A 24744-nucleotide genomic window follows, 5' to 3' on the forward strand; every position below is an offset into this window, starting at 1 on the left:
CCTGTGGCCGCATATTTGCCTACCTCCCTCTGTGCTGGGAGGGCGCCGCACCGCATCGCACTCCCAGCACAGAGACCAGGGTCTCACCGTGACCCCCGGCCCCGTACTAACGATCTGGACCAGGAGATCGAGTTTTCCGGGTCACCCGATCACTGTGATAGCCTCCGATTGGCTATCTCAGTGATCAGGCACTGTGAAGCCTGCCCCCCGCGTTTTCTTTTTCTGTGAATGAAGGAGACAAATACATTGTATCTCTCCCTGTCCTTACACAGAAAAAAAAAGGAAAAAAAAAGTGTGTGTAAAAAAAAAATAAAAATAAATAGAAAGTAATAGTAATAAAAAAAAAAAAACAAACCTAGATCAAGATTTGATCTAGGTCAGTGTCAGGGTCAGTATTTTTTTTAGGGGGGGACAGAATTTATTTATTTTTTTTAAATTAGTATCAGTGTCAGTGAGTGTGTTTTAGTTTGGATAAATAAAAAAAGCAAAATGCGCATTCTTGCTTCTGGGCTGTACTACGGATACAACTAACATACACATATGTGGTGTCGCTGCGATCGCCAGGAGCAGGAGAATTTATTTTGGGTTGTTCTTTGGTGGTAGGTTATGGTATTACCAAGAAATATACTGCTAAATTTAAAAAAAAAAATGCTTTTTTTGTGTGTTTTGGGACAGTTTTCCTTTTATAATAATGAAAAAAATAATCAAGGAGATATCCATTACCATTTACCACCAAATGAAATCCCAATTTGTCCTGAAAAAAATGTGGTATATAATCCACCTGGATATACAAAGTAGTTGTGATGATATGTACAGTTTTACTAATACATGTCAAAGTCACAAAATTGGGCTTAGGCATTAAGATTTGTTTTAGGCTTAGGCGCAAAGGGGTTAAAAAAAAAATTTTCAATTTCAGTTTTTTACATTTTTTTATTACATACAGTGACCAGAGCAATACAGTGTTACCATAGTAACACTGTACTACTCTTGGGAGGTGAACAGTGTTTTTTTTTTTTTTGTGTTTTTTACACACTATGGTCACTCATCTCTATGGTCAAGGAGGACTGGAGCGATGTCATGATGTCACTTCTGGTTCTGGCCCAATGTAAACAAGGCTATATTTCTTTAATTTAAAACACTAGATCAATGTTTTTTTTTTTTTGTTTTTTTTTTTTCTGTCTCATGCGTTACATTGTAGAGATGTGCGGTCTTATAGAACCCAGATCTCCCTATAAAGAGGACCTGTCACTGCATATTTCTATCGCATATAGATGATAGAAAGTTTACATTTCTAGTGATGGAAATAAAAGTGATCAAAAAACTTTTTTTTTTAAAGGGAGCGTGTAAAAGTAAAAAATATTAACGACGGAAAGTGGAAAAGGAAGGTAGCCACCCTCAGAAAGGAAGTATGACCATAGAGAAGGAAGGTAGTCACCTTCTGACAGGAAGTTGGACCATAGTGAAGGAAGATAGTCATCCTCTGACAGGAAGTGGGACTATGGAAAAGGAAGGTAGTACCCCTCTGACAGAAGGTTGGACCATAGTAAAGGAAAGTAGTCACCCTCTGACAGGAAGTGGGGCTATGGAAAAGGAATGTAGTCACCCTCTGACAGGAAGAGGGATGACGGTCGGAGGGGACAGTGTGCTGTCATTTAATAGGTAATTCCGAAGGGAGTGGCTTGCTTAGGTTTGGACTGCTGAACGCAAATTGCCCGTTTTGACATGCTCGGCAAGTGGAAGTCAATCGACTACGGTAATCCCGCCCTCTGCCACTTGCCAGCCAATCCCCGCCGTTCTGTTCAGACACTAGAGGCTCAGCTGTTCCTCTCTCGGGAACATTGTACAGTTCTCTTTAGGAGGAGGGGCTCCGGGAAAATGGCCGCTCTGCTCCTCTAGTGATCGCCTTTCCCGAATTCCTGGATTAGGCGCCGAGATTCAACGGAGGAAAGGAAAAAGGCGGCTGTGACAGGACAGGTGAGAGAGGAGCCCGGCCTGTCCATGGACCCGATACTCCCCTCTCCTCCATCACCACATATATATATTTATTCAGGGAATCCTACCCCCACCTCCACCTGACCTTCTACCTTCACAATCCGCTCATCCCTCACAGCTATCACCTTCTGTATAGATTGTAAGCTCTCAGGGCCAGGGCCCTCCCAACCCTCTTGTATTAAGTTGCATTATATCTGCACTGCCACCCTTTATATTGTGCTGTGCAAGCTGTTGGCACTAATATATATATATCGCATATAGATGATAGAAAGGGAAGGGTTAACACCCCTGTAACTTTTTTTTTTTTTTTTTTTTGTCTGTGTCCTTGTTCGGAAGATTTCGCCTCACTTTCTGTCCCTGTGACAATTGGATTTTTAAAAATTTTTGGGTTGCCTCATTGCATACAAATTTTAAAAGTGTTTTTAGGTTTGACCTCATATTATATGGTTTTGGTAAATCTAAAGGAAAATTGTATAATGTATGAGAGTCGCTTGTAACCCTGGGACCGCCTGTATATTTATATAGAATTTGTATTCTATTCGACCGTTTAATATCTTGAATATAACCTCTTGCCAACCACGCCCTAGTCGAATGACGGCTACAGCGCGGACGGCTAGTTCCGGGAGGCTGTCATAGGATGGCCTCATGTGATCGCGCCCGCTGCTGGACATGGGTGGCACGCTCTGTAAGCTCGGTGTCCAGAGGACACTGCTGCTGATCACAGATTGAGGTAAAGAGCCAATCGGCAGCTCTTTACCACGTGATCAGCCGTGTCCGATCACAGCTGATTACGGATGTAAATGGATGCCGGTTATCGGCACTCCTTTCCTCATGCTGATAGTGAGAGGAGAGACGATAACTGGCTTCTCTAAAAGGGACATGTACACGGGTAATAAGGGCACTGATGATCAGTGCTGCCCCATCAGTGCCTACTTTATTTGTTAGCAAAAAAATTAAAAAAAACCCCAGTGGTGATTAAATACCACCACCAAAAAAAAAAGCTATTTTTTGTGTGTGAAAAAAAATATAAAAACTATTGTTTGGGTACAGTGTTGCATGACCGTGCAGTTGTCATTCAAAGTACAACAGCTGAAAATTAACCTGGTCAGGAAGGGGGTAAAAGTGCACAGAAGGCAAGCGGTAAATGAATATAAATTTATTGTTGGCCAATATTGGCACCTTTTTTTGAAGCGGTGTTAAAAATCCTGCTTGGTGCATATTTGGTCAGTTAAAAGGAGGGGGGAAAAAAAGCAGAAACGCACCTCCCAAAAACACACCATAAGCAAGGTAAAAATTGTGGGCGTTTTCGGCAGCCATTACCGGCACTTTTTGTTTTTTTTTTTCTTCTTCTTTCGGCATAGCGCTTAAGACCTTATTTTCAGCGCCCGGAATTTCGGTGCAGCACTAATATGTATATACATTGACCTCTCTCTCCCCCCCCCCCCCCCCTCCCGTGTGTGTGTGTATGTGTATGTGTGTGTGTGTGTGTGTGTGTGTGTGTATGTATATATATATATATATATATATATATATATATATATATATATATATATATATATATATATATATATATATATATATATATATATATATACACACACACACACACACACACACACACACACACACACACACACACACACACACACACACACACACACACACACACACACACACACACACACACACCCCCTGATCTGCTGTGTATGGATACCATCATCTGAGGCCAGGACTTCAGCACTGTAAATCTTTTCTATTCCAGAACAGATCAGAAGATGGAGAGCCGACGTCAGCCACTCAAACGGATCTGTGAGTGTATTGTGTCCGTCTGTGTTCTAGGGGCCCATCTTCCTATAGATTATACAGTGAGCGTTCTGCTTGGGGGAGGTATAAAGGGGGGTAAAGCCTTACGAGGAACAGACAGCCCACCTCATCTCCTTTCACATACAATGTTCATGCTGTATGGTGAATTATTGCAGATGATTGTGTGTGTGTGTGTGCATTGTGTCACATGGGGGGCCAGGTCTGGTCCTTAGTCCTGTGTACGCTCTGAAAACAGACACACTGTACATGGATCTTGTGTGTCAGGGATGCATGTTACTCTCTATAGGTATCTGTCCTATACATGGATCAGTGTGTGACTCTCTATCGGTATCTGTACTGTACATGTGAAAACCTATATTGTAAAATACTTATGCGCTGCTATGTTGTTAATTGTACCTCCTCCTATTCTATCAGCGAACTGCTGCAACCATTGATTGGTAAACTCGACCACTTTAAATCAGAATATCAATTGTGTATAAATGGTGCGCTTGTTCATAATATTACAATTGTACATAACGTTTCTTATAAGGATTTTAATAAAAATCAATATTCTAACCCATCCAAAAGAGTGACAATCAACAATAGTCCAAAGAAAGGAATTTTCTAGCGATTCAGTGAATACAAGGCTTGATCCACGAAGATCGCTCCTCTGCTAATAGTTGCGCCAAATTGATCCTCCTTTTGCTGAACAAATAACCACCTCTGTGTGAACTGGCCTCTTACCTTGGGTATGACTATGCGGTCACATAGCGCCTTTTCTTTATAAGGTCTTCAGAACCTGTTTAGTTCCCACTGGCTCGATATGTTCCACCAGAAACTCCCCTGCTGGGTTTCCAGTTAACTCAAATATATAAGGAAGAACTCCTAGGGCAATAATGATATAGTATAAACCTCTTTAATGAAATAAAAGTATGCACTCACAATAATTACGCTTGTAAAAATTTGGTTAATTGCTTCCTCTTCACCGATCTGTGGGTGCCCTGCCCAATGCGTTGCGTCACTTGTCACGTGACTTCCTCAGGGAAATGGCATTCTTTTGGTGGTATTTGATCACCTCTGCAGTTTTTATTTTTTGCAATATAAACACAAAAAAACCCTATTTCTTACTTTCTGCTATAAAACATCCATTAAAAAATCAAATTTCTTCGATTTTAGGCCAAGCTGTATTCTGCGTCATATTTTTGGTAAAAAAAAAATCACAAGCTCATATTGATTTGTGCAAAAGTTATAGTTTCTACAAACTGGCATATTTTCATTAATTTTTTTTTTTTTTTTTTTTACTAGTAATGGCGGCGATCAGCGACTTATAGCAGGACTGCGATATTGTGGCGGACTGACACTTTTGACACTTTTTGGGGACCAGTGACACTAATAGTGCATATTTTTTAGCACTGATCACTATCACTGTACTAATGACACGCTGCAGACCGGGAAGTGTCCGATTAGGTGCGTGATCTGGCACAGAGCGGCCGCCCTGCTGCAGTAAATGTATGGTGGGCGGTCCGCAAATGGCTAAAACTGGAGCGCGCAAATCAGCTTCCAGGTTTTATTGCCAAAGCTTCATTGAACAAGCTGTTAAATGCTGAATAGCTACTATGCCCAGCTGCACCAGTTCTGAGTGCTTCAGTTTTAGTAAATTACCTTGTCTGTGTCGCGTGGGGGGGGTGGGGGCTGTGTTGTGACTGTTTCTGTACGTTACATGGATGTGTGTGACTCTCTATTGGGTATCTGTAGTGTGTGTGTGTGTGTGTGTGTGTGTGAGTGAGTGAGAGAGAGAGAGAGAGACTGTGCCCTGGTTTACATGCATTCATTCTGTGTTGGTTTTCAGGCCCAGATTCGGAGAATGATTTGCCCAGGAAGAAACGATTTAATGCCTCAGAAGAGGAGATGGAAAACCGAGATCCCGGGGTGCTGGAGGGGACATGCAGAGATAGCTGGTCTTCTCTACTACGCATAACTGAACAGGAAATCAAGCCAGACACCCCAGCCATTCCATCCATCATATCGCGCATCCAGATGTTAAAGGACAGCCACGAGAGAGGTGGGTGCTCCCTAGCGGTGGATCACTGAGGGTGTGATGGAATCCTGTTTTGGGTGCTCAGGGGGGACGTCATAGATGGCTGTCATCGGTTAGTCTGCAGCAGGATTCTACAGAGAAAATAAAGACGCCACAAGGTGTTTATGTATTATAGTGTTCATTTGCATTTTCTGTTGCAGATCTATCTCTGGATTTCATGGAGGAGGGTCAATCTGTAGCTGAGGCTGATGACGGGAAGGTCAGTGCACTGTTGGGTGAAATTTTTGGATCATTTACATGTTTGAGATCTGACTGTTGTGATAATTCCACATAGGGTGTGTTCTCTTTTTAAAGGATAAGTCCACCCTAACTCTAAAATCTCTACATCCACGATCTAACACTAACCTATCTAGCCCTGTAAAGAAGAAATCAGTATACATGCGTTTTTATTTCTTTTTATTTTTGAAGCCGCTGAGTTGTCAGCTGCGGCTTTGCTGTAGAGGCTGGTGCAGAGGACACAGCCGACAACGGAAGCCCCATAGTAAGTCTATGGGTGACGTCCCTTCCCATTCATTTCATTGTTGTCAGCTGTGTCCTGCAGAGCTTCCGCTGCTGAAGACCAGATCGGTTTAAAAAAAGGTATGATTTCTTCTTTATAGGGCTAGATCGGTTAGGCTTATATCGTGGCTGTCTCTAGATGCAATTTTAGTGTTAGGATGGACTTCCCCTTTAATATGGTGGCTGCATCATTTGCCATCTTTTTATAATTGCAGGACGACTCGGGACAGCTGCAGCCAGCTCTGAATGAAGAAGGGGCAATACTGATGGGTAATAACCAAATATTATTTTCATGTTAAGCCATTCATGGTGTGTGTTGTGGTGTGTGTGGTTTTTTTTTTTTTTTTTTTTTTTTTTTTTTTTTTTTTTTTTTTTTGCTACTTGAAACACCGACCATATTGAAGAAGAAAAAAAAAAAAATTATAAATAAAAAAAATAAAAGTATGTATGTGTGTATATGTATGTATCGGCGTATAACACGCACTTTTTTTTCCCCTGAAAATCGCGGGTGCGTGTTATACGCCGATCCCCTGCGATCCTGAGCTTCAAAATCGCCGACCGCGATTTGAAAATGCCGGCGCAGAAATACACAGAGCCGGTTCTCGGCCACTTTCGGCTTCACTCGAGCGCCGCCCAAACCTAGCCGAGTGTACTCGGCTAGGTTCGGATAGCTCCGCTCACAGTCACACCCATCCCGGGCGGGACTACGAGTGGAGCCGAAAGTGAACGAGAGCCGCCGAGAAGAGCCGAGGACCGGCTCTGTGTATTTCAGCGGTGCCATTTTCAAATCGCGGTCGGCGATTTTTTGAAGCTCAGGATCGCAGGGGAGCCATTTTCAAACTGCAGTGCCAATGAAAAGTCACTGCAGTTTATCTGCAGCCTGAGCAAGGCTGCAAATGGACACAGAAAGCTGCAGATCAGCACTGACAAGGCTGCAAATGACACCAAGGCTGCTGGCTGCAAATGACACTGGACAAGCATGCAGATGGATGCTGTGCAAGGCTGCATTGATGGGCATTTAAATGTAAGCTTTTTCCTTTTAAAACATATTTTTTTTTCCTTAATATATATAATCTCTCTATCAGTAGTAGTATACACAGGCTAAAAAGACACCAGCCCATTTATTTTAACCAATAAAAGGTGTGTGTGTGTGTGTGTGAGAGAGATCATATACTGTACACACTCATACCCACAGTTGATCCAGAGGAAGGCAGAAAACCACCAGCAAGGCATGATGCAATTTGCTCCAGCAGGGGAAAAAAATTATTTCCTGATAAGAAAGAGGCAATCTGGTATATTCCCTGGATCAACTTTACCTATCATCAATAAATCAGCAAGTTATAGTGGGACTGCAATATTGTGGCGTACAATCAGACACTTTGTGGGAACCGTTGACACTAATACAGTGATCAGTGCTATAAATATTTACTGTACTAATGACACTGGCTGGGAAGGGGTTAAATGTGTGCCTAACCAATGTTTGTGTGAGTGTACTGTTTTTACTTAGGGATGTTGTCCATTTTTGACAAATCACAGCAGAAACTGTGCACACCCCCCTACCTGATAGTGCATAATAGATACATGATACTGGTACAGGGCAGGCGTTCTGTGCAGAAAGTCTACTATGGGGTGGTTAATGGTCTTGCAATGGCTATGTATATGGACCGTCACTTGGTGTAGGGTTGGAATAGTGGAATGCTAACATTCTTTCATATGGCAATCATTGTTTTGCGGTATTTCCTCCTTTTCAGAATGCAGCACTGAGGGTTTGAACAAAAAAACACCTACAAAAGAGCGTCTCCCATTGGCCCAGAGCACTCTAGCTACTCGGCGTCCTCTGCTTTCCTTAGAAGACCACCCTCCCAGTGTGGAGACAGCTAGCCGCCTCCGGAAGGTCAGTTCTTGGGTGTTGAGTGGGATGAAAGGTCAGTTAATTGATGGAGTGGTACAAGATGATTAATAGTGTTGGTATACAAGTTTCACCTTTGCAGCTGCAGACTAAATTCTCAACCCTCTTTACAAGTAATAGACATAATCGGGCCCTGGCAATGCAGTTACTCATATCTGTACATATATTGCTCAAGGAACGGCAGGAGGAGGTGGACATGGTGTGTGCAGTTGTGGATCGCAGTAATCCCTGGAGAGCTGCGTCTATGAGACAGAGGAAGAGACCACTTGAACAAGTCGGCAAGGTAAGGGGTATCTGGGGTGGTATAGAGGGATCTAGTGTGAGGTGTTGACTGTCACCTGAATAGGTGGGGTGGCAGTGGAGAGTCAAATGTAAGGCATGGCACTGGGCAGTAACATAGCAGTGTTCATGCTGGACCAACAGGAAAAAGTTATATATCGGGTGTCACTCTGGACCCGCAGCACAAGGTCACTTTACTGGGTGCCACGCTTTGTCAGCAGAATAATGTCACTTTACTGGGTGCCACGCTTTGTCAGCAGAATAATGTCACTTGGTGCCATGCTGGTCTTCAGGCCAAGAGGTACACACTTTTCTGGGTGTCACTTGTGGTGGAACATAGCTCTTCTGAGTCCTGTCTTGGCTTACTTTGCGACACTGCTCTGCAGAGCGCCAGTAGAGAGAAAAGAAGGCGGCGACGGGTGAGAACAGGACGAGGGCGAGTGAAAATGGGACCCATGTCCGATGACTCCAGCGTAAGTGAACACCATGATGCTTTGTATCAGGCAGTGCTGTATTGTGCTCCCATCTACCAAAGTTGTGATAATAAACTGGGCGGTGCAGTTCATTCTGAGTATCCCCTGCTGACTTCCAGATATACAGTACAAATGCACTACATATCTTGACCTTCACACAATCAGTAATTACCAGTTTTTGATTGTGTTTCCAGGGCTCAGAGTCTACAGAACTGTCTCTGGAAAGCAGCGAAGGGTCTCTTGATGTCTCTGTGGAGCGCTGCGTATCTTCCCTGGAGGTTCGGCTTCAAAGAACTTGCAGCAACGGTAAAGATTAGGCTATCCTAGGTGGAAAATAAGTGTACAGTATGTTTTTGTTCTTGGGATAGGGACATGACCCTGTGAGTTGGCTGGGGGCAAATGGGGCCCATGTTGGTGATCAAGCTTGTACATCAGTTTTATGTCTTTACAGACTCCCTGCCCCCAGAGGAGCTTCCGTCCTCATTTGATGCTGCGGATGAAGACAGGTCCAGGGAAGGTAAGTCTAAGGAAAGGATTGGATGTGCGGCTCTTGCTGGAGAAGAATATATTGCTGGTGTCTGTATATGCGGAGTGAGAACTACCACATTGTATACAGGATCTCCTGTGTCCATCCTAATTATAAAATGCAATTAAAGTAGTTGTACCCTCAGACATTAAAATTTGAACAATGCATATCCCTCTATAGTCTGTACTTGTCTCAATTAAGAGCACTACGTGTCATTTCTATCTGCTGCTTCCCTCCTCTATCTGCATGAATCACTTCTGACAAGTTTTTCCTGTCACTAAGATAAAGTTGATGGAGGAAGATCCAGCTGATTGACAGCCTCAGTTTTGTCCCCTGTGCTATATAGAGGGATGTGTCCCTTCCCTCCAATCAACTCTCAGAGATTTCCTCACTGAGCTCTGCAGAGTGTAAATTCAGCTCTCCACCCCCTTTTTTCTGACAGTTCAGACAAGCTTATATATTCTGGACTTTTAACAGATGCAGAGAAGACTACAGATAAACAGGTACAACATCTGCAGGAGGATTTGTTTAATCTGCGTATCATCTGAAGCCAGTCACTCTCCTGGGTATATGTAAGGGTTTACAACCACTTTAGTGATTATCTGCTTGTGAGGTTTGTCCATAAGTCAAAGTTTAATCTTCAGAAGTGTCTTCCCTGGAATACAGGTGTGTGTGTGTGTGTGTGTGTGTGTGTATGTATGTATGTATGTATGTGTGTGTATATGTATGTATGTATATATATATATATATATATATATATATATATATATATATATATATATATATATATATATATATATATATATATATATATATATATATAAATTATATAGCGTTACAGCTGTCCTATCCTTCTTCTTCCCTTTTTTTTTTTTTTTTTTTTTTTTTTTTTTAAACTTTTATTTAAAAAAAATAAAAAATTCTTGGTGTACAGGGTTGGCCTACATTTGTGGGAACAAAAACACATATGCTGTGCGTTTCTCCAATACATTGACATTGCCCTATATTATTATTTTTTTTTTTTTTTTTGTCTTTTAAAATTTACTGCAAATTTTAAAGCAAAAACCTGTTTGATCCTACCAGAAACCAGTGTGCTTCCAACTTGATTGAGCTGACAACACGGTGCTCCCGCTGCATTGAAATCCCAAGTAGTATTGTCAGCTCTGCCTATTCTCTATTATGAAGATGAGAAGGGCAGAGAGGTAGATGGGGCATGTTCTCTATTCTACAGAGAACTAGGCAGGATTGATAACCCTGTTTGAGATTTCAATGCAGGAAGTTTAAAGCTTACTGGATTTCTGGTAGGATGAATGGGTATTTTTCTATATTTGCACTTCTTCCTTTTTTCTTAAGGAATAAAAAAAAGTGAGATGTGAATGGATCAGATGTACTGAATATATTTTATTTTTTGCCCAGACATACTGCTCTGATTTTCATTGAGTGGAGTCTGAGATCTGATCATAGTAATGATGGATACGGTAACATATGGCTATTCTTTTCTGTCGTGTCTTTTTTTTTTTTTTTTTTTTTTTTTTTTTTTTTTTTGTTCTTGAAGACTTAGCTGTAGACCTTGGTGACCAAAGGCGGGTGACTATGAATAGTTCTGAGCTGATTGACCGCATATTTGAAGGCGTTTTAGATGTTAGTGAACTGTCAGAAGAACATTTGTCGGAAGAAGTGGATCTGGATCTTCCTCCTGTATCTATTCTATCTCCTCTCACTAAGTCAGCGGATCTTCAGGCAGCAATCAGCCCTCTAGTGAGTCTCAAACTTCCAGAATAAAAAAAATTTAAAACAAACTGTACTTCTAGATCCGTAATATGATGCCTATATCTACAGGGCTCAGTGGTGTCCAGTTTACCTGAATTGCTGGAGGAGGAACCCACAGTGAGAAGGGTCACGTCGGCTGAAGAGGAGGTCCATTTGCCCTACAGGTGCTGGGGTTATTAGTCTAGCTCAGATTCATCTACTCTACGGGTGCACAGTTTGGCTTTTCAGCATAGCCAGAGTCCATCTGTCCTACTGAGTACCATCAAAATTTTTGGCTTAGCCAGAGTCTGTTCACCCTACCAACTAACAAGCTTCTCAGTCAGGTCATGCTCTGTCAAACTGGGCTTATTGGTCTTTCCGTAGCCCGTCCACTCTACAAAGTACAAGGCTTCACAGCCTATCCATAGTTCATCCACCCTACTGGGTTTTACCAGCCTTTCCATAATCCATCCCCCTTAGCAGGTACTCAGGTTAGCGGTCTATCTATAATTCATTCACCTACCAGTTACGGGGGTTGACAGTATATCCATATTCAATCCACCCTACTGTATACTGTATTTGGCACTCTGGCAGAGCTGATGTTTAAGGGGGTATATATATATATATATATATATATATATATATATATATATATATATATATATATATATATATATATATATATATATATATATATATATATATATATATATATATATATATATATATATATATATATATATAAATTATAATATATCTCCTATTTATCGGCGTAACACGCACCCCAATTTAGGAGGGAATTTTAAGGAAAAAAAAAAACTTTTAGGAGGGAAGTTGAAGGGAAAAAAACTTACATTTAAATGCCCATCATTGCAGCCTTCTCAGTGCAGCCATGTCAGTGCAGCCTTCCCCAGTGCAGCCTTCGATCCCCTGTCCCTGCCATCCTGGGCTTCAAAATTGCCGACCGCGATTTGAAAATGGCGCCAAAATACACAGAGCCGGTCCTCGGCTCTTTCCAGCGGCTCTCGTTCACTTTCAGCTCCACTCGTAGTCCCGAGCGGAGCTATCCGAACCTAGCCAAGTGGGTTCGGATAGCTCCGCTCGGGACTACGAGTGGAGCCGAAAGTGAACGAGAGCCGCCAGAAAGAGCCGAGGACCGGCTCTGTGTATTTCGGCACCGGCGGCGCCATTTTCAAATCGCGGTTGGCAATTTTGAAGTTGTGACCGCTCGGGATCGCAGGGGATCAGCGTATAACACGCACCTGCGACTTTCCCCTGATTTTAAGGGGAAAAAAAGTGCGTGTTATACGCCGAGATAGATATATATAATATAATATAATATAATATAATATAATTTTCTTTCTTTCAACAAAATCGTGGCTGTTCTTATTCAGAAAGTAAAATAAATCAGCGCGAAGTGGTATATATGTAATGCAGCAGCTGAACACTAGGGTCAAAATTCAAATCCCTTAACAAAAATCAAAACAGCAGATAGTGCAGCGCTAAGACCAATTAAAAAACACAATGAAATCCACCACAGTGTGAAATCAATGAGTTCATAAGAGTAGTCCATGTATCCTCCTCAAGTGCGAGCAGACAACATGCTTGCAGGGAAGTGATTCAGGAAGCCCACCACCAAGGAATAAAATGGCCTCTCACCTGATGGAATGGACCCTTTAATTACAGAGGGTCACAAAGCGCCATATAACCAAGTGGGGTACAGCATACATAGGCATCCGTCAGGGACCCGGTACAGGACACTCTGATATGGCCGTAATATAGAATAAAAATGGCAGGAAAATAGTGCTCTTTGTATACACAGCTTTTATTAAATGCTAAAAATGTGACGCTCACATGCAAAGCACTCGATTAGTACAAGTAAAACAAACAGGAGCGGTGAAAACCTCCGAACAGCAGTGAGGATGCGCAGTGGCCGTGGGTGATGTCACGGCGTATCCTCGTTCTGGACGCGTTGCGTCCCAGTGGGCGGGGACTTCATCAGCAGATGAGGACATGACGTGGGCACCCGCGCTTTATTCCAGGTGAGTAACCATGACAATGGTAAACAAGGCATGATCAACCTCACGCATACCCGGAAGTCAATCCGAACATGACCCCTTAATGTTAAATATGCGATAAACGGAAACAACTGATCCAGCACATATGAAACAAAGCACTAAAAGAGGGTAAAATGAGACTAATAGTATAAAAAATTGCATCAACCCTAAAAAGGAAGTGTGCAAGAGAACTAAATAGAAAAACTTTTAAAAATATTTTGCAGTTATGGCCGCGGATGACTCACATAAATTTTAGAAATCATTTTGGAAATAACTGCAAAGTTATTGCAGTTATTTCCAAAAGTGCTTTGCATGTGAGTGTCACATTTTTAGCATTTAATAAAAGCTGTGTATACAGAGAGCACTATTTTCCTGCCATTTTTATTCTATATTACGGCCATATCAGAGTGTCCTGTACCGGGTCCCTGACGGATGCCTACGTATGCTGTACCCCACTTGGTTATATGAAAAGGCGCTTTGTGACCCTCTGTAATTAAAGGGTCCATTCCATCAGGTGAGAGGCCATTTTATACCTAGGTGGTGGGCTTCCTGAATCAGTTCCCTGCAAGCATGTTGTCTGCTCGCACTTGAGGATGATACATGGACTACTCTTATGGACTCATTGATTTCACACTGTGGTGGATTTCATTGTGTTTTTTTTTAATTGGTCTTAGCGCTGTTCTTATTCAGGGCCATATGCACAACCTATAGTTTTTAGACCTGGCATGAAACTTTCTATATTGCTTCTGTTGCAGTATTGATGCTTATCGAACATTGCGGAGAAATGTACAGCTAGAGTCGGTTAGCCAACTATGTACGCCAACTACCAGCCGTCATCCTGAAAGAAGGCCACTGGAGAAGGGAGATGCAAAGGAGAGGATCAAGGTGAGCCTTTTAGCCTCTAGAAAATTGTGAATTGTTATTAGCAGAGTAACAAGGTCTGTTTCCCCCTCCGGCAGCTCCTCAGTAAGGAGGTCTCATCTCTGCAGCGTATTATTGAGCAGTCGTGTTGTGCCTTGAGCTATTGTGTAGACGTTGACCATGGCAAGGGCACTCGGCAGGAGGCTGAGGCGGAGCGGCTGCTTTTGGTGTCCAGTGAGTGAACGGTATACATATTTCACCATTTCTTTGTGTGCACTGATGTTAGAAGGAACTCACCTCATCTTCCTCCTCTTTAGCTGAGAAGAAGGTGGCTTTATTAAAGGAGCTGGACAGACTCCGAGGAGAACGATCAGAGGAGCCAGAATCTTGTCCTTCAGAAGAGTTAAGGCCTTGCCATGGGTCTGTCACCATCTCTGACATTCAACTGCCTCTCAAGGTGGACTATGTGTGCAAGGCAATCCGTGATTCAGGTACTTGTGAAATGCGCTGGCACACAACCCGTGACTCGAGTAATTAACAGGGTACTTCACACAGGTTGGACTGGTGTTTTTATCCAACCTTGCCAACTATGTAACTTGTGAGTGCACACAACCTGTGTCTAAGGTACTTGTGTGTATGTGCAAGGCAATCCATGACTCGGGTACTTGTGAATGCACTGGTCTTGCTGTCTTCTATGACCACTGTTATTTCTTAATGTGTGTTTTGTTTTCTCTTCAGGATCTCTGGGTCACTATTTCCTCATACTCATCCGCTATGGAAGCTATGATGTTGTAGCCACACCTCTGGCCAGTGCTGCAGATGCCCAGACTGGTGACACCATTATATTTCCTACCTCCGTGACCCTGTAAGTGACTTTCTGTGAAATCTACCTAATCTGTTTTGGTTTCTTCAATGAGGGAGCGCATGCAGCAGGTGTCTTTGCTGGTAAATCCGTGACTGTTTTGCTCTCACTTTGTTTATAATTTAGCACTTCTTCATCTTTTTGCTTTTATATTTTAATGTAAATTTTAGCTTTGATGCATTGTCACACTCATGGGACATCACACACCTATGTGGGGGTAACATGATACTTGACTGTTACAGCAGGTCAGCAGCTAGCCCTTTCCTCTGCTAGTCTTTGTCCCTGTTTTTGGTGCCCTCACAACAGGTCCTGCAATATAGCCCTGCGCTACTACACAAATCTGCACATTTTTCTTTTTACATGATGTGGTATTCAGAAGCACTTTCCAACAGAATCTGGGAGCCTGGTGCCTCAAGAATGAGGATTGTCATGGGAGCATGTTTGGTGTGAGAAGATGAGTCAAGGTGTGTGTGTGTGAAGATGGAGGGTAATCATGGTAGCATGGTGTATGTGGGACGATGGAGGGGCATCATGGCAGCGTTGTTGGAAGATGGAGGGTCATCTTGGTGGAGTTGTGTAAGTGGGAAGCTGGAGGGGCATGGTGTTTTGTGAAGTATGTATGTGTATCTATCTAGTCATTATGGCAGCGTTGTGGGTGTGTGGGAAGATGGAGGGTCATTGCCCGAGCAGGATGTGTGTGGAAAGATGACTCCTTGTGTAAAAGGGGGTCATTGCCTTAACGTGGTGTATGTAAAGATGGAGGGTCATGTACAGATTCATGTGAGCCAGTATCATTTTGGGAGTCTTGCCGTATAGCTTTACAGTGATAATTGGTTGTGATTGATCATCTTCTCTCTTACTCCACAGGAATAAGACCAGTGCAGACTTCAGAATAGAAATTGAGGTTTACAGTCTGGTGAGTTGTCATGAAATTCAGAACATGTATCCAGTGAGGACCGGTTGTTGCAGTCCTCCGAATCTGCGGGAGGACATCTATGGACGCTCTACCAGCAATTTAGGCCCACGCTGTAGCCGTCTTTTGGCTATAGCATGGGCGGCACCTGGTTAATGGGAATTCTGTCCTATCAATGATTGTGGTTCAATACAAATGACTCTGTCCTCCTTTATCAATGGGCATTGGGGGTGATTTACTAAGATGAATGCGCTGTGCCAGTTCACGCTTTAAATGGTTTGCCGAAAAGGTCATTAACCGAACGTGCAAACCGGCGCACTTTGAAGCGCAAAACCATAATAAATATGTAAACTACAACTGGTGCTAGGGTACCTGTGGTTTTCTCATTGATAATAGCGCACACGCCCAATACAATTGGTTAATTTTTATCTCATTGGATGTCTTGTTAGGCAATTAGTAGGTGTTCTCAGTTAATTAACCCTTTTGATGCTAATCTCATTCATATTACTTGTTTTCAATTATTTTTATTAAATTTATTATAGACATATAAAACATTCCATTTCATTCCAAAGACAAATGTACAAAACATTCAAGGAAAATACAATAACACATACATAAAAATGGATCTATCCTATAACCAACACCTCCCGGAAGGCCAAATTTTAAAGGTTCAAAATTTAAAGAAAAATGTAAATATTACACCCTCATCACCCAAATTTCTCCCCCCCCCCCCCCCTAAAAAATAGATCTTTTTTGTGGTATTTGATCACCACTGTTTGTTAATTTTTTGCGCTATAAACAAAGACCTACAACTTTTGAACTTTTTTTTTTTTTTTTTTTTTTTTTTTACTTGGTGTGTGTCTATATGTGTATGTGTATATATATATATATATATATTTCAAATGCCTTCATAAATTTTAGGCCAATATGTATTCTGCTACATATTTTTCGTTTTAAAAAGAATAAAAAAAATCCCAATAAGCGTATATTGATTGGTTTGCGCAAAATTTATAGCGTCTACAAACTAATGGGATATATAATGGAATTTTATTTTCACTAGTAATGGCGCCAATCAACTTGTCATGACACTGCGATATTACGGTGGACATTCTGACACTGACACTTTTTGGGAACCAGTGACAGTGATCAGTGCTAAAAATATGCAGTCACTACACTGGCTTGGAAGGGCTTAAACAGCTAGGGTGAGCAAAGGATTACATTTGTGCCTAGCCAGTGTGGGTTTTTTTTTTTTTTTTTTTTTTTTTTTTTGTGAACTTGTATGTGCTGCTTTCACTAAGGGAAGTGATGGATTTTGTTCCCTTTATGCAGGGAAAAAAAATCCATTGCTTCTCGGCTTTCAAGGTGTGAACCAGGCCTAACTGGGAATTTTGTTCCCATTATTAATGGACATGGTCTGTTACTAATGATTCTGCTTTCGTATCAATGGACATGGTACTTTATTGAGAATGCTGTCCTTGTGCCTATGCACGTGGCTCGTTACTGAGGATTTTATCCTTGTAATAAGTGTGGCCTATTACAGGGATTCTATCCATGTATGTGGATGAGGACTCTGTCTCTGTATCACTGCTGGTTACTAGCAATTCTGTGTAACATCCTTTTAAGTGGTGAGGTTTGTAGCAGTGCTTGGTGTATCCTGTGCCTATCTCAGGCCTCGGTCCATGGTAAACCTTTTGACATCAGCATACGTATAATGCTAATCGTGTTTTCATCCACCCACAGGCACAAAGTGGACCTATTACCACTGTGGACAAAAGGAAGTCTCTCAAGCCTAAGGTACCTTCTTCCTCATTTTCCAGCATGCTACTGGTCTGATGTGGCCATCATTGGACTGTACTTAGTTTGTGTTTTCATTCGCCTCCAGATTACACCAAAAAAGCTCCTAAGTTCTCGGGTAAGTGGTACTCTCCTATTGGCTTAGAGTGGCAATTCCTGGGGTATATGGGGTAAGAGGTCACCTTTTTTCCTGTCTTTCACACAGAAAACCTCCCTGAACTCTCCAGGTAAGCGCCCCCTAATGGTGTGGTGGTGGCAATGCATGCTCAAATGACATCGCTATCGCACTCTCTCTCCTGTGTTTTATATTATTAAAGGGTTGTTATATTCTAACAAGGAATGTTGTAATTTTAACTTTGTATTTTTAGTCTGCAGCCATTATTTAGGCCCCTTTCACACTGGGGCGGTGGGGGCGTTGGCGGTAAAGCGGCGCTATATTTAGCGCCACTTTACCGTCGTTTTAGCAGCGCTATTCGGCCGCTAGTGGGTTGGTTTTAACCCCTGCTAGCGGTCGAAAAAAGGTTAAAAGCGTGGCTGCAGCAGCGCTATGCCAGCGGTATAGCTGCGCTGCCCCTTTGATTTCAATGGGCAGGAGCGGCGTACACACTGCTCCTTCACCGCTCCAAAGATGCTGCTAGCAGGACTTTTTTCAGCATCCTGCCAGCGCACCGCTCCAGTGTGAAAGCTCTTGGGGCTTTCACATTGGAGAGACTGCAGCGGCTGTTTCAGGGCACTTTGCAGGCGCTATTTTTAGCGCTAAAGCGCCCCTGTGTGAAAGGGGTCTTACTGTTTAATCTTATTTCTTGTAGTTTGAAACAATTTTTAAATCCTGTATTCTGCTGCAAATTATAGCCAACTATTGACATAAAATGTATCCTTATCCAGTGCCCTTGGGTTCGCTAGCCAGGGAGTTCTGGTTTTTGGTGAAATGGTAGTATAGGGTGCTAGCCAATAGACTTTTGATCATGTGTTTGTCGTATTTACTATATACACTCGCACATGGCTTCCTAGAAACTATCTGGAGCTAAAAGTGCTCCCACTAGTGATCTAAGTGCAGCCTCTGGCACCCTCTACAATCTCCTCCTCTCACTGTAGCCTTTGGCGCCCTCTACCTTCTCCTCCTCACTGTAGCCTCTGGCGCCCTCTACAATCTTCTCTGGCGCCAACTAACTGTTTCTTCCTCTGTCAATGTAGCTTGTAGTCCAGCAGTGAACTGCCCTCTCAGATCCAGTAGCTTCCTGCTGGTTGGGTCCCTGACGTTGTCTCTAGAATCTCTGGGCAAATTCAAGTTTCCACTGGACAAGGTGGGTAATAAATTGTCTAAGTGTGTTTTGTGCTCGGTACTTATTGCATAATTTTTTTTTTTTTTTTTTTTTTAATTTTAGTTTTTGAATACTCCAATGTGTAATAATAGAGGATTGCCAAAAAAAAAGTTTAGCAGGGTCACTGGTATCAGTCAGCCTTGTTTAAGCACTCAACGGAAATTGGATGCATTAGCTTCATTATGATTATATAAAGCAATTTTGAGTATGTGTCCTGTAATAAGCAGTAAATACGCTTTAAAACAAGTCCTTATTGACCTTTTGTAGATGCAGGCACTGTGGAGCAAATGGGGGGGGGGGGGGGGGGAGGGAATGAAATCCTGTTCGGGTCAGTTTTTACTGGTACAATGAGACAGAAAAACTTATGTGGAATCCTTTTCACGTGTATATGATTCTTAAGAGTTCTGTCAAAGGGCAAAAACGGGGGGGGGGGGGGCGCAAATGTGAGGCCATCTAATAATGGGTGCTCTTTGATGGAGGGTTGGGAAGTCGGAGCTTAATGTGATTTTCCTTTTGGGGGATGTGTGATACAATCAGTGTAGAGAGTAAACAGGAGTTTTGGGGAGGGATTGGGAGATGAAGTTAAAGAGGCCCAAACATCAGAGGAAGATAATGGCCTCCTGTTATGGAGTGCAGAGAAGAGGGAGTGGGTCATGTGGGATGAACGTTAGAAAAGGGAGTGGGATGGTATAAGATGAACAGCACAGGATATTTTAGATGAATGACTGAGGAGGGAGCTAGGGGATGTATAAAATGTGCGGGGGGGGGGGGGGGGGGGGGGGGAGGCTACATATGAACGGCAGAGGACGTGGGACATATGACATGAATGGTAGAGGAGAGAGAGTGGGATATATGAGAGGAACAGTAGAGGAGATCTATTATAGTTATATATAGAGCTATGGAATGAATGTCAGAGAAGGGAGGGGGGAGTATAGGATAGTGTACTTGGTGGTGGGTCCAGATAATGGGTGAGCAATGGGGGAACAAGCTACAGGAGAGCAGGGAATGGAAACCCTTTGTTTCTTTGCTGCGGAACATTTGTCCCACCAGTCAAAAAATAAGGAAAGAGCGGGAAGGCTGGAAAAGGGATTGTATGCAGGAAATCCCCAGTACCCTTGACAAGACACAGGAAGTGCCTCCCTCTTGATATTACTGTGTTCCCTAATTCTGAGAGCACACAGAAAGTGCCTTCTCTTTTATATTACTCGGTGCTCCCCATTAATCACCACATTTAGACATCGCTCAGTGCTAGTGTCTCACGCTATTCTCTCCTGTTTTTTTTTCTGCTCTTGTCTCGTCGTCCTCATCTTTCTCCCTCATCGTCTTTCAAGAGAGCCACCTTAGAGAGAGGCCTTAGTTCCTCCCCTCTCAAGAAAAAGCCACCTTGGCTTGAAGATTTAAGCCACTCTGCCCTGCCGGCCCCTCAGTTCTGGTGTTTCCTCTGGTGGGGAACTGATGCAGAGGCCACGAAATTATTTTGCCTATGTCTTTGAATCCTGTGGGCGAACAGGAACATAATTTTCATAGGTTGGACGTAAGTGTCCTACAGTATAAAGCTGTTTAGGAAGTCTGATTCCCCCTTCTTCCTTCTTCTTCTTTTTTTTTTTTTTTTTTTTTTTTTTTTTTTAAGGGGTGACAGCCTCTAGACGTACAATGGCAAGATGGCTTAGGTTGGCTATTAGTCAGGCTTGTGTAGTAAGGTAGTAAGAGGGATGGAGGGTCTCCGGGCTCACTCCAGTAGAGCTATGGTAGTGTCCCAAGTGGAGAGGGCTGGTGCTACGCCGGAGAAAATCTGTAGGGCTGCAACATGATCCAGCTTTGTCAAGCACTACAGGTTGGGCCTGCTATCTGCTAAGGATCAGGCATTTGGGCGAAACGTCCTTCAAACTGTGGTCCCGCCCCAGGGGTAAGTGCTTGTTTATCCTCTCTAAGGTGGCTGTCCTGAAAGACAATGAAGAGAAAATCAGTTACTTACCGGTAACGTCTTTTCCAGGAGTCCTTCAGGACAGCACCGGTACACACCCGAATAATGTGTTTTGTCAAGGGAAGGTAAGGTTCTGACATAGGACCATCAGGAATGTTAAGGTTAGTATGATCATTTTCTTGTGTCTCCCCAGCTGACTGGAGGTACTTTTGGAGAACTAAGGGGCTGACAGGGCTGAGTGGCTTAAATCTTCAAGCTTAAAATGGTGTTTCCATAGAAGGGTATGAGTTATGGTCCCTCTCTAAGGTGGCTGTTCTGCAGACTCCTGGAAAAGACGTTACCGGTAAGTGTAACTCTCTGATTTTTCTCCACCTGTCTATCTCCTAGATGAAATTGGAAGGGAAGGTCGGTCGTCTGCTTGGAAATCATTTTCAGGATAAGGTGGTTACTGATTTTTCTCGCATTGTTGGAATTGGTGCATGTCTATGTAGTAGAGGCTTCTGATGCTGAGGGTTGTAGTCGTTCACATTGGTCTTATTGTGAGTGACCAAAACAGAGAACCCTCTACAAACTGTTTTCTGGCGGTCTGTGGACTTGGATTTCTCCCCCACACATTAAATGAAGAAAAGGAATGATGTGAGGTTGGGGAAATTTACTTATAAGCTGGTCAGGTGATGATTGATGAATGGAAGCTTGCAGCCAAATAACTACAATTTAAGAATTGTGTAATGTAACATTCTCCAGCTGCTTATGACCAGACCTGCTGACACAGGTGATCCGGAGGACCTACATGCTGGCACCTATGGAAACTGCAACACCTGAGGAGTTTAGTGTGCCTTCTGTGAAATGATATATGCCGTAATATTTGGAACACATGCTTCTAATTTCAAATTGTCGGCACCATTATCTGGTCTAGTGCTGCACCAAGGCTGATCTAGTCAGAGGTGACAGCTGGGTCCACACTGTCAGCCCATCCAATATAGAATCAGTAGACGCTGACACTCTGTGACACCGAATAGACTCCCCGCCCTGCATTCGGGAGTCACTTGTGTACTTGGCAATCACCCTGTTGCTGGGCCTCACTACTTGCGTGAGCAGGTTATCTTCAATCTGCTTTTGACCTGAACTGATTCAGCCAGGCCTTTGCAGGTTCTGTATTGAAAGTGCATGCTGAGACCTCCTTCCTGAACTCTATGGATCAAAGTCCTGATTCAGTCAAACAGATGGCCAATTTAGTTGTGATAAGATCTGATCTGGGCTACAGTTGTCATCATCTCATTGTTTGAGCATATCTTGGGCAGGAACCCAGCTGGGATTCTAATCAAGTATGGGTAGACTGAATGTACCAAGTTGATCAACCAACTTGGGGACAACCAGCCTGCTGGATTCTGCTTGTGATTTTATTGCTAGCAGCTGGTAAAGCCGCTAGCAATAATTACTGTCTTCTGGCCGGGGGCAAAAATTCCCCACCTGGTGATTCTGCCTGGAATACACTTCCTGTCCTAGGTGACACCTCCTACTGTATGGAGAGAGCCAAAGTTGTCAATTAGGCTAAGCTACAAAAAGGTCTTCCGCCATTAAGTGGTTTACAGTAGAGGACAACATTGCTTGAGATTACAGTTCAGCTGACAGGAAGTGACAGCATTTCTGACTGGAATCTATTTCTAAGGAATATGGGGGGGGGGGGGGCAGTTGTGTGGGCATATCTAAAATGGATGGGGGGGGGGGGTGTGCAGGGACATCTAAGGACTGAAAGGTAATGAGGGTGAAAGGGGGGGTGGGGGGGGAGAGTGGACGTGGAGGGCACATATAGGGATTCAATTATGAGGGGTAGGGTTGCAGACACATCTAAGGACTGGTGAGCTGCAGTATATAAAACTGTTCTTGGGTTTTGATCTTTTTATAAACTGCCCTGTGGTCTTGTCTGGTTGACTATCCCGTGAACAGATCATGAGATAGGTGTTGCAGTTTCCATTCCTGCCTCTGTAGATTTTGAGGGTTTGTGATCTGGTAAGAACCAATATACTGTATATTGATCATTAAAGGTTAACTCACAATAACTCCACCCCCAGGAATGGCAGCGAATGGACCTGGGACTTTTTGTACTGCTTTAGTCACACTGTACTGACTGGCGCTAATCTTCTCTACTAACCAGATGCCATTTTTGTTCTATTTGTCCTGATTGTTGTCTTCTCCCAGGTCCCTTTCCTGTCCCCCCTGGAGGGGAACTTGTACCTGAAGATGCAGTGCCAGAGTCATTCTGCTGTACAGCGTAGAGGTTTTCTGGTAAGAGTTTGTTGATGGATGATACCATATCCAGGGGGGTTGATATGTTGTATTTATGAAGCTCTTCCTATTCTCTCTGCAGACAATATTTGATGATGTCAGTGGCCTGGGGGCATGGCGCAGGCGTTGGTGTGTCCTTTCTGGTAACATTCTGTCCTTCTGGGAATATCCTGACCAGGAGGCCTCTAAGGTAAGTACATGTTGACCTGGTGTTCTGGAACTTGCACATCTTTTGTTAGTGCTATCTGTACTGATCATCATTGTGTAGGAACCTCTCGGGCGGATAAACCTGGTAAACTGTACAAGTGCCAAGATTGAGGCTGCCAAAAGAGAGACGTGTGCCCGTCCTCACACCTTGGAACTGATCACTATGAGGCCTCAACAAGAAGATGACCGGGACACACTGGTGACCCAGTGCCGCAACACCTTGTGTTTTACCAAGTGAGTCTGTAATGGTGAATAGTTTAGGGAGAATTCTAGAACCTTTTGCAGCTCTGATGGGACAGCTGTGATCTATATCTTCTATCTGGTATAAAAAAAAAATACATGATGGAGTACCTGTTATGCAAACACAGGTTCACATATTGTCTGCAAATCTCTCCTTCCAGGAACTGGCTGTCTGCAGATACAAAGGAGGAGAAGGACCTCTGGATGGACTGTCTGAATCAGGTTCTGTTAGACCTGCGAACATGGGGAGCCAGCTTAGCAAAACTAACACCAAGCTGAGGCCACTGTCCATGCAGCTGTTGAGATCATCCTGCACACAGGAGTTTTTTTCTGCTTTTGTTATAAAAATGTTTTTACCTGATCTGAAGTCCTGTTCTAGCCCAATCAATATATGAACCTACCAATCGGCAACATGTTCCCTACTTGATCGTCCTGGCACTAGGTGACCAGGTCACTCTTTGGAAACATTGTTACAAATGTTATCTGAGATTCTTTTGTATCGCTGAGAGACCCTGTTATGTTCCCCTGTCTGCAGTTCATAGACGGGGGGCCCAGGAAAGACGTCTGTATTCCAAATGCTGCCAACTTATACTGTGGCACACAAGTGCACTTTCTTACAGTTCTATTTTGTCAGTGTGTTTGTTTTTCTTTATATATGTCCAGAAATTATTCTAATTGTTGTATTGGTCTGTATTCAGTACGGTTTATGTGGTTGCTGCTCTTCCTATATATGGAAATATTTTATTGAATTATTTAGAAATTTGAATAGATCGTATATTAATCTATGTAATAAATCATTTAACAAACCTCTGTCTCTGCAATCTTGGGGGAGGGCTGATTAGTGGTTGAGTGGAAACCCTTCATGTTGGAAGTATGGAGGCACTGGCTTACTTCTGAAAATGTTATTTGATTTGCTCCCTTCAGAGTTATTGTGACGCCACTAGCATATCA

General features: G+C 43.0%; 1 protein-coding gene across 2 annotated transcripts; it reads left to right on the forward strand.

The window, feature by feature from the left end:
- The first annotated feature begins 1821 nt into the window (after positions 1–1821).
- LOC141112624 (anillin-like) lies at positions 1822–24578 on the forward strand. 2 transcript variants are annotated; one of them, XM_073605588.1, is made up of 25 exons: positions 1822–1974; positions 3755–3801; positions 5645–5857; positions 6034–6092; positions 6607–6661; positions 8143–8285; positions 8476–8583; positions 9247–9358; positions 9504–9569; positions 11134–11336; positions 11418–11512; positions 14140–14269; positions 14344–14479; positions 14563–14736; positions 14984–15110; positions 15975–16023; positions 17761–17814; positions 17903–17932; positions 18020–18041; positions 19009–19118; positions 21448–21501; positions 23260–23346; positions 23429–23536; positions 23615–23787; positions 23955–24578. In XM_073605588.1, exons 2-25 carry the CDS (start codon positions 3768–3770, stop codon positions 24070–24072), a joined length of 2460 nt encoding a protein of 819 aa, XP_073461689.1. In that variant the 5' UTR covers positions 1822–1974; positions 3755–3767; the 3' UTR covers positions 24073–24578. The 2 variants fall into 2 exon arrangements, with proteins under 2 accessions (XP_073461689.1, XP_073461690.1); XM_073605589.1 differs by lacking the exon at positions 21448–21501 and having other exon boundaries at positions 1823–1974; positions 23955–24577.
- The last annotated feature ends 166 nt before the right edge of the window (positions 24579–24744 follow it).

This window comes from Aquarana catesbeiana, linkage group LG11, assembly GCF_042186555.1.
Source record: "Aquarana catesbeiana isolate 2022-GZ linkage group LG11, ASM4218655v1, whole genome shotgun sequence".
Lineage (NCBI taxonomy): Eukaryota > Metazoa > Chordata > Amphibia > Anura > Ranidae > Aquarana > Aquarana catesbeiana.

Coding starts and splice junctions, on each gene's coding strand:
- LOC141112624 (XM_073605588.1), top strand. CDS start 3,768: ATGGAGAGCCGACGTCAGCCACTCAAACGGATCT. Junction 6,093..6,606: donor CTGAGGCTGATGACGGGAAG/GTCAGTGCACTG, acceptor TTATAATTGCAG/GACGACTCGGGACAGCTGCA. Junction 11,337..11,417: donor AGGCAGCAATCAGCCCTCTA/GTGAGTCTCAAA, acceptor CTATATCTACAG/GGCTCAGTGGTGTCCAGTTT.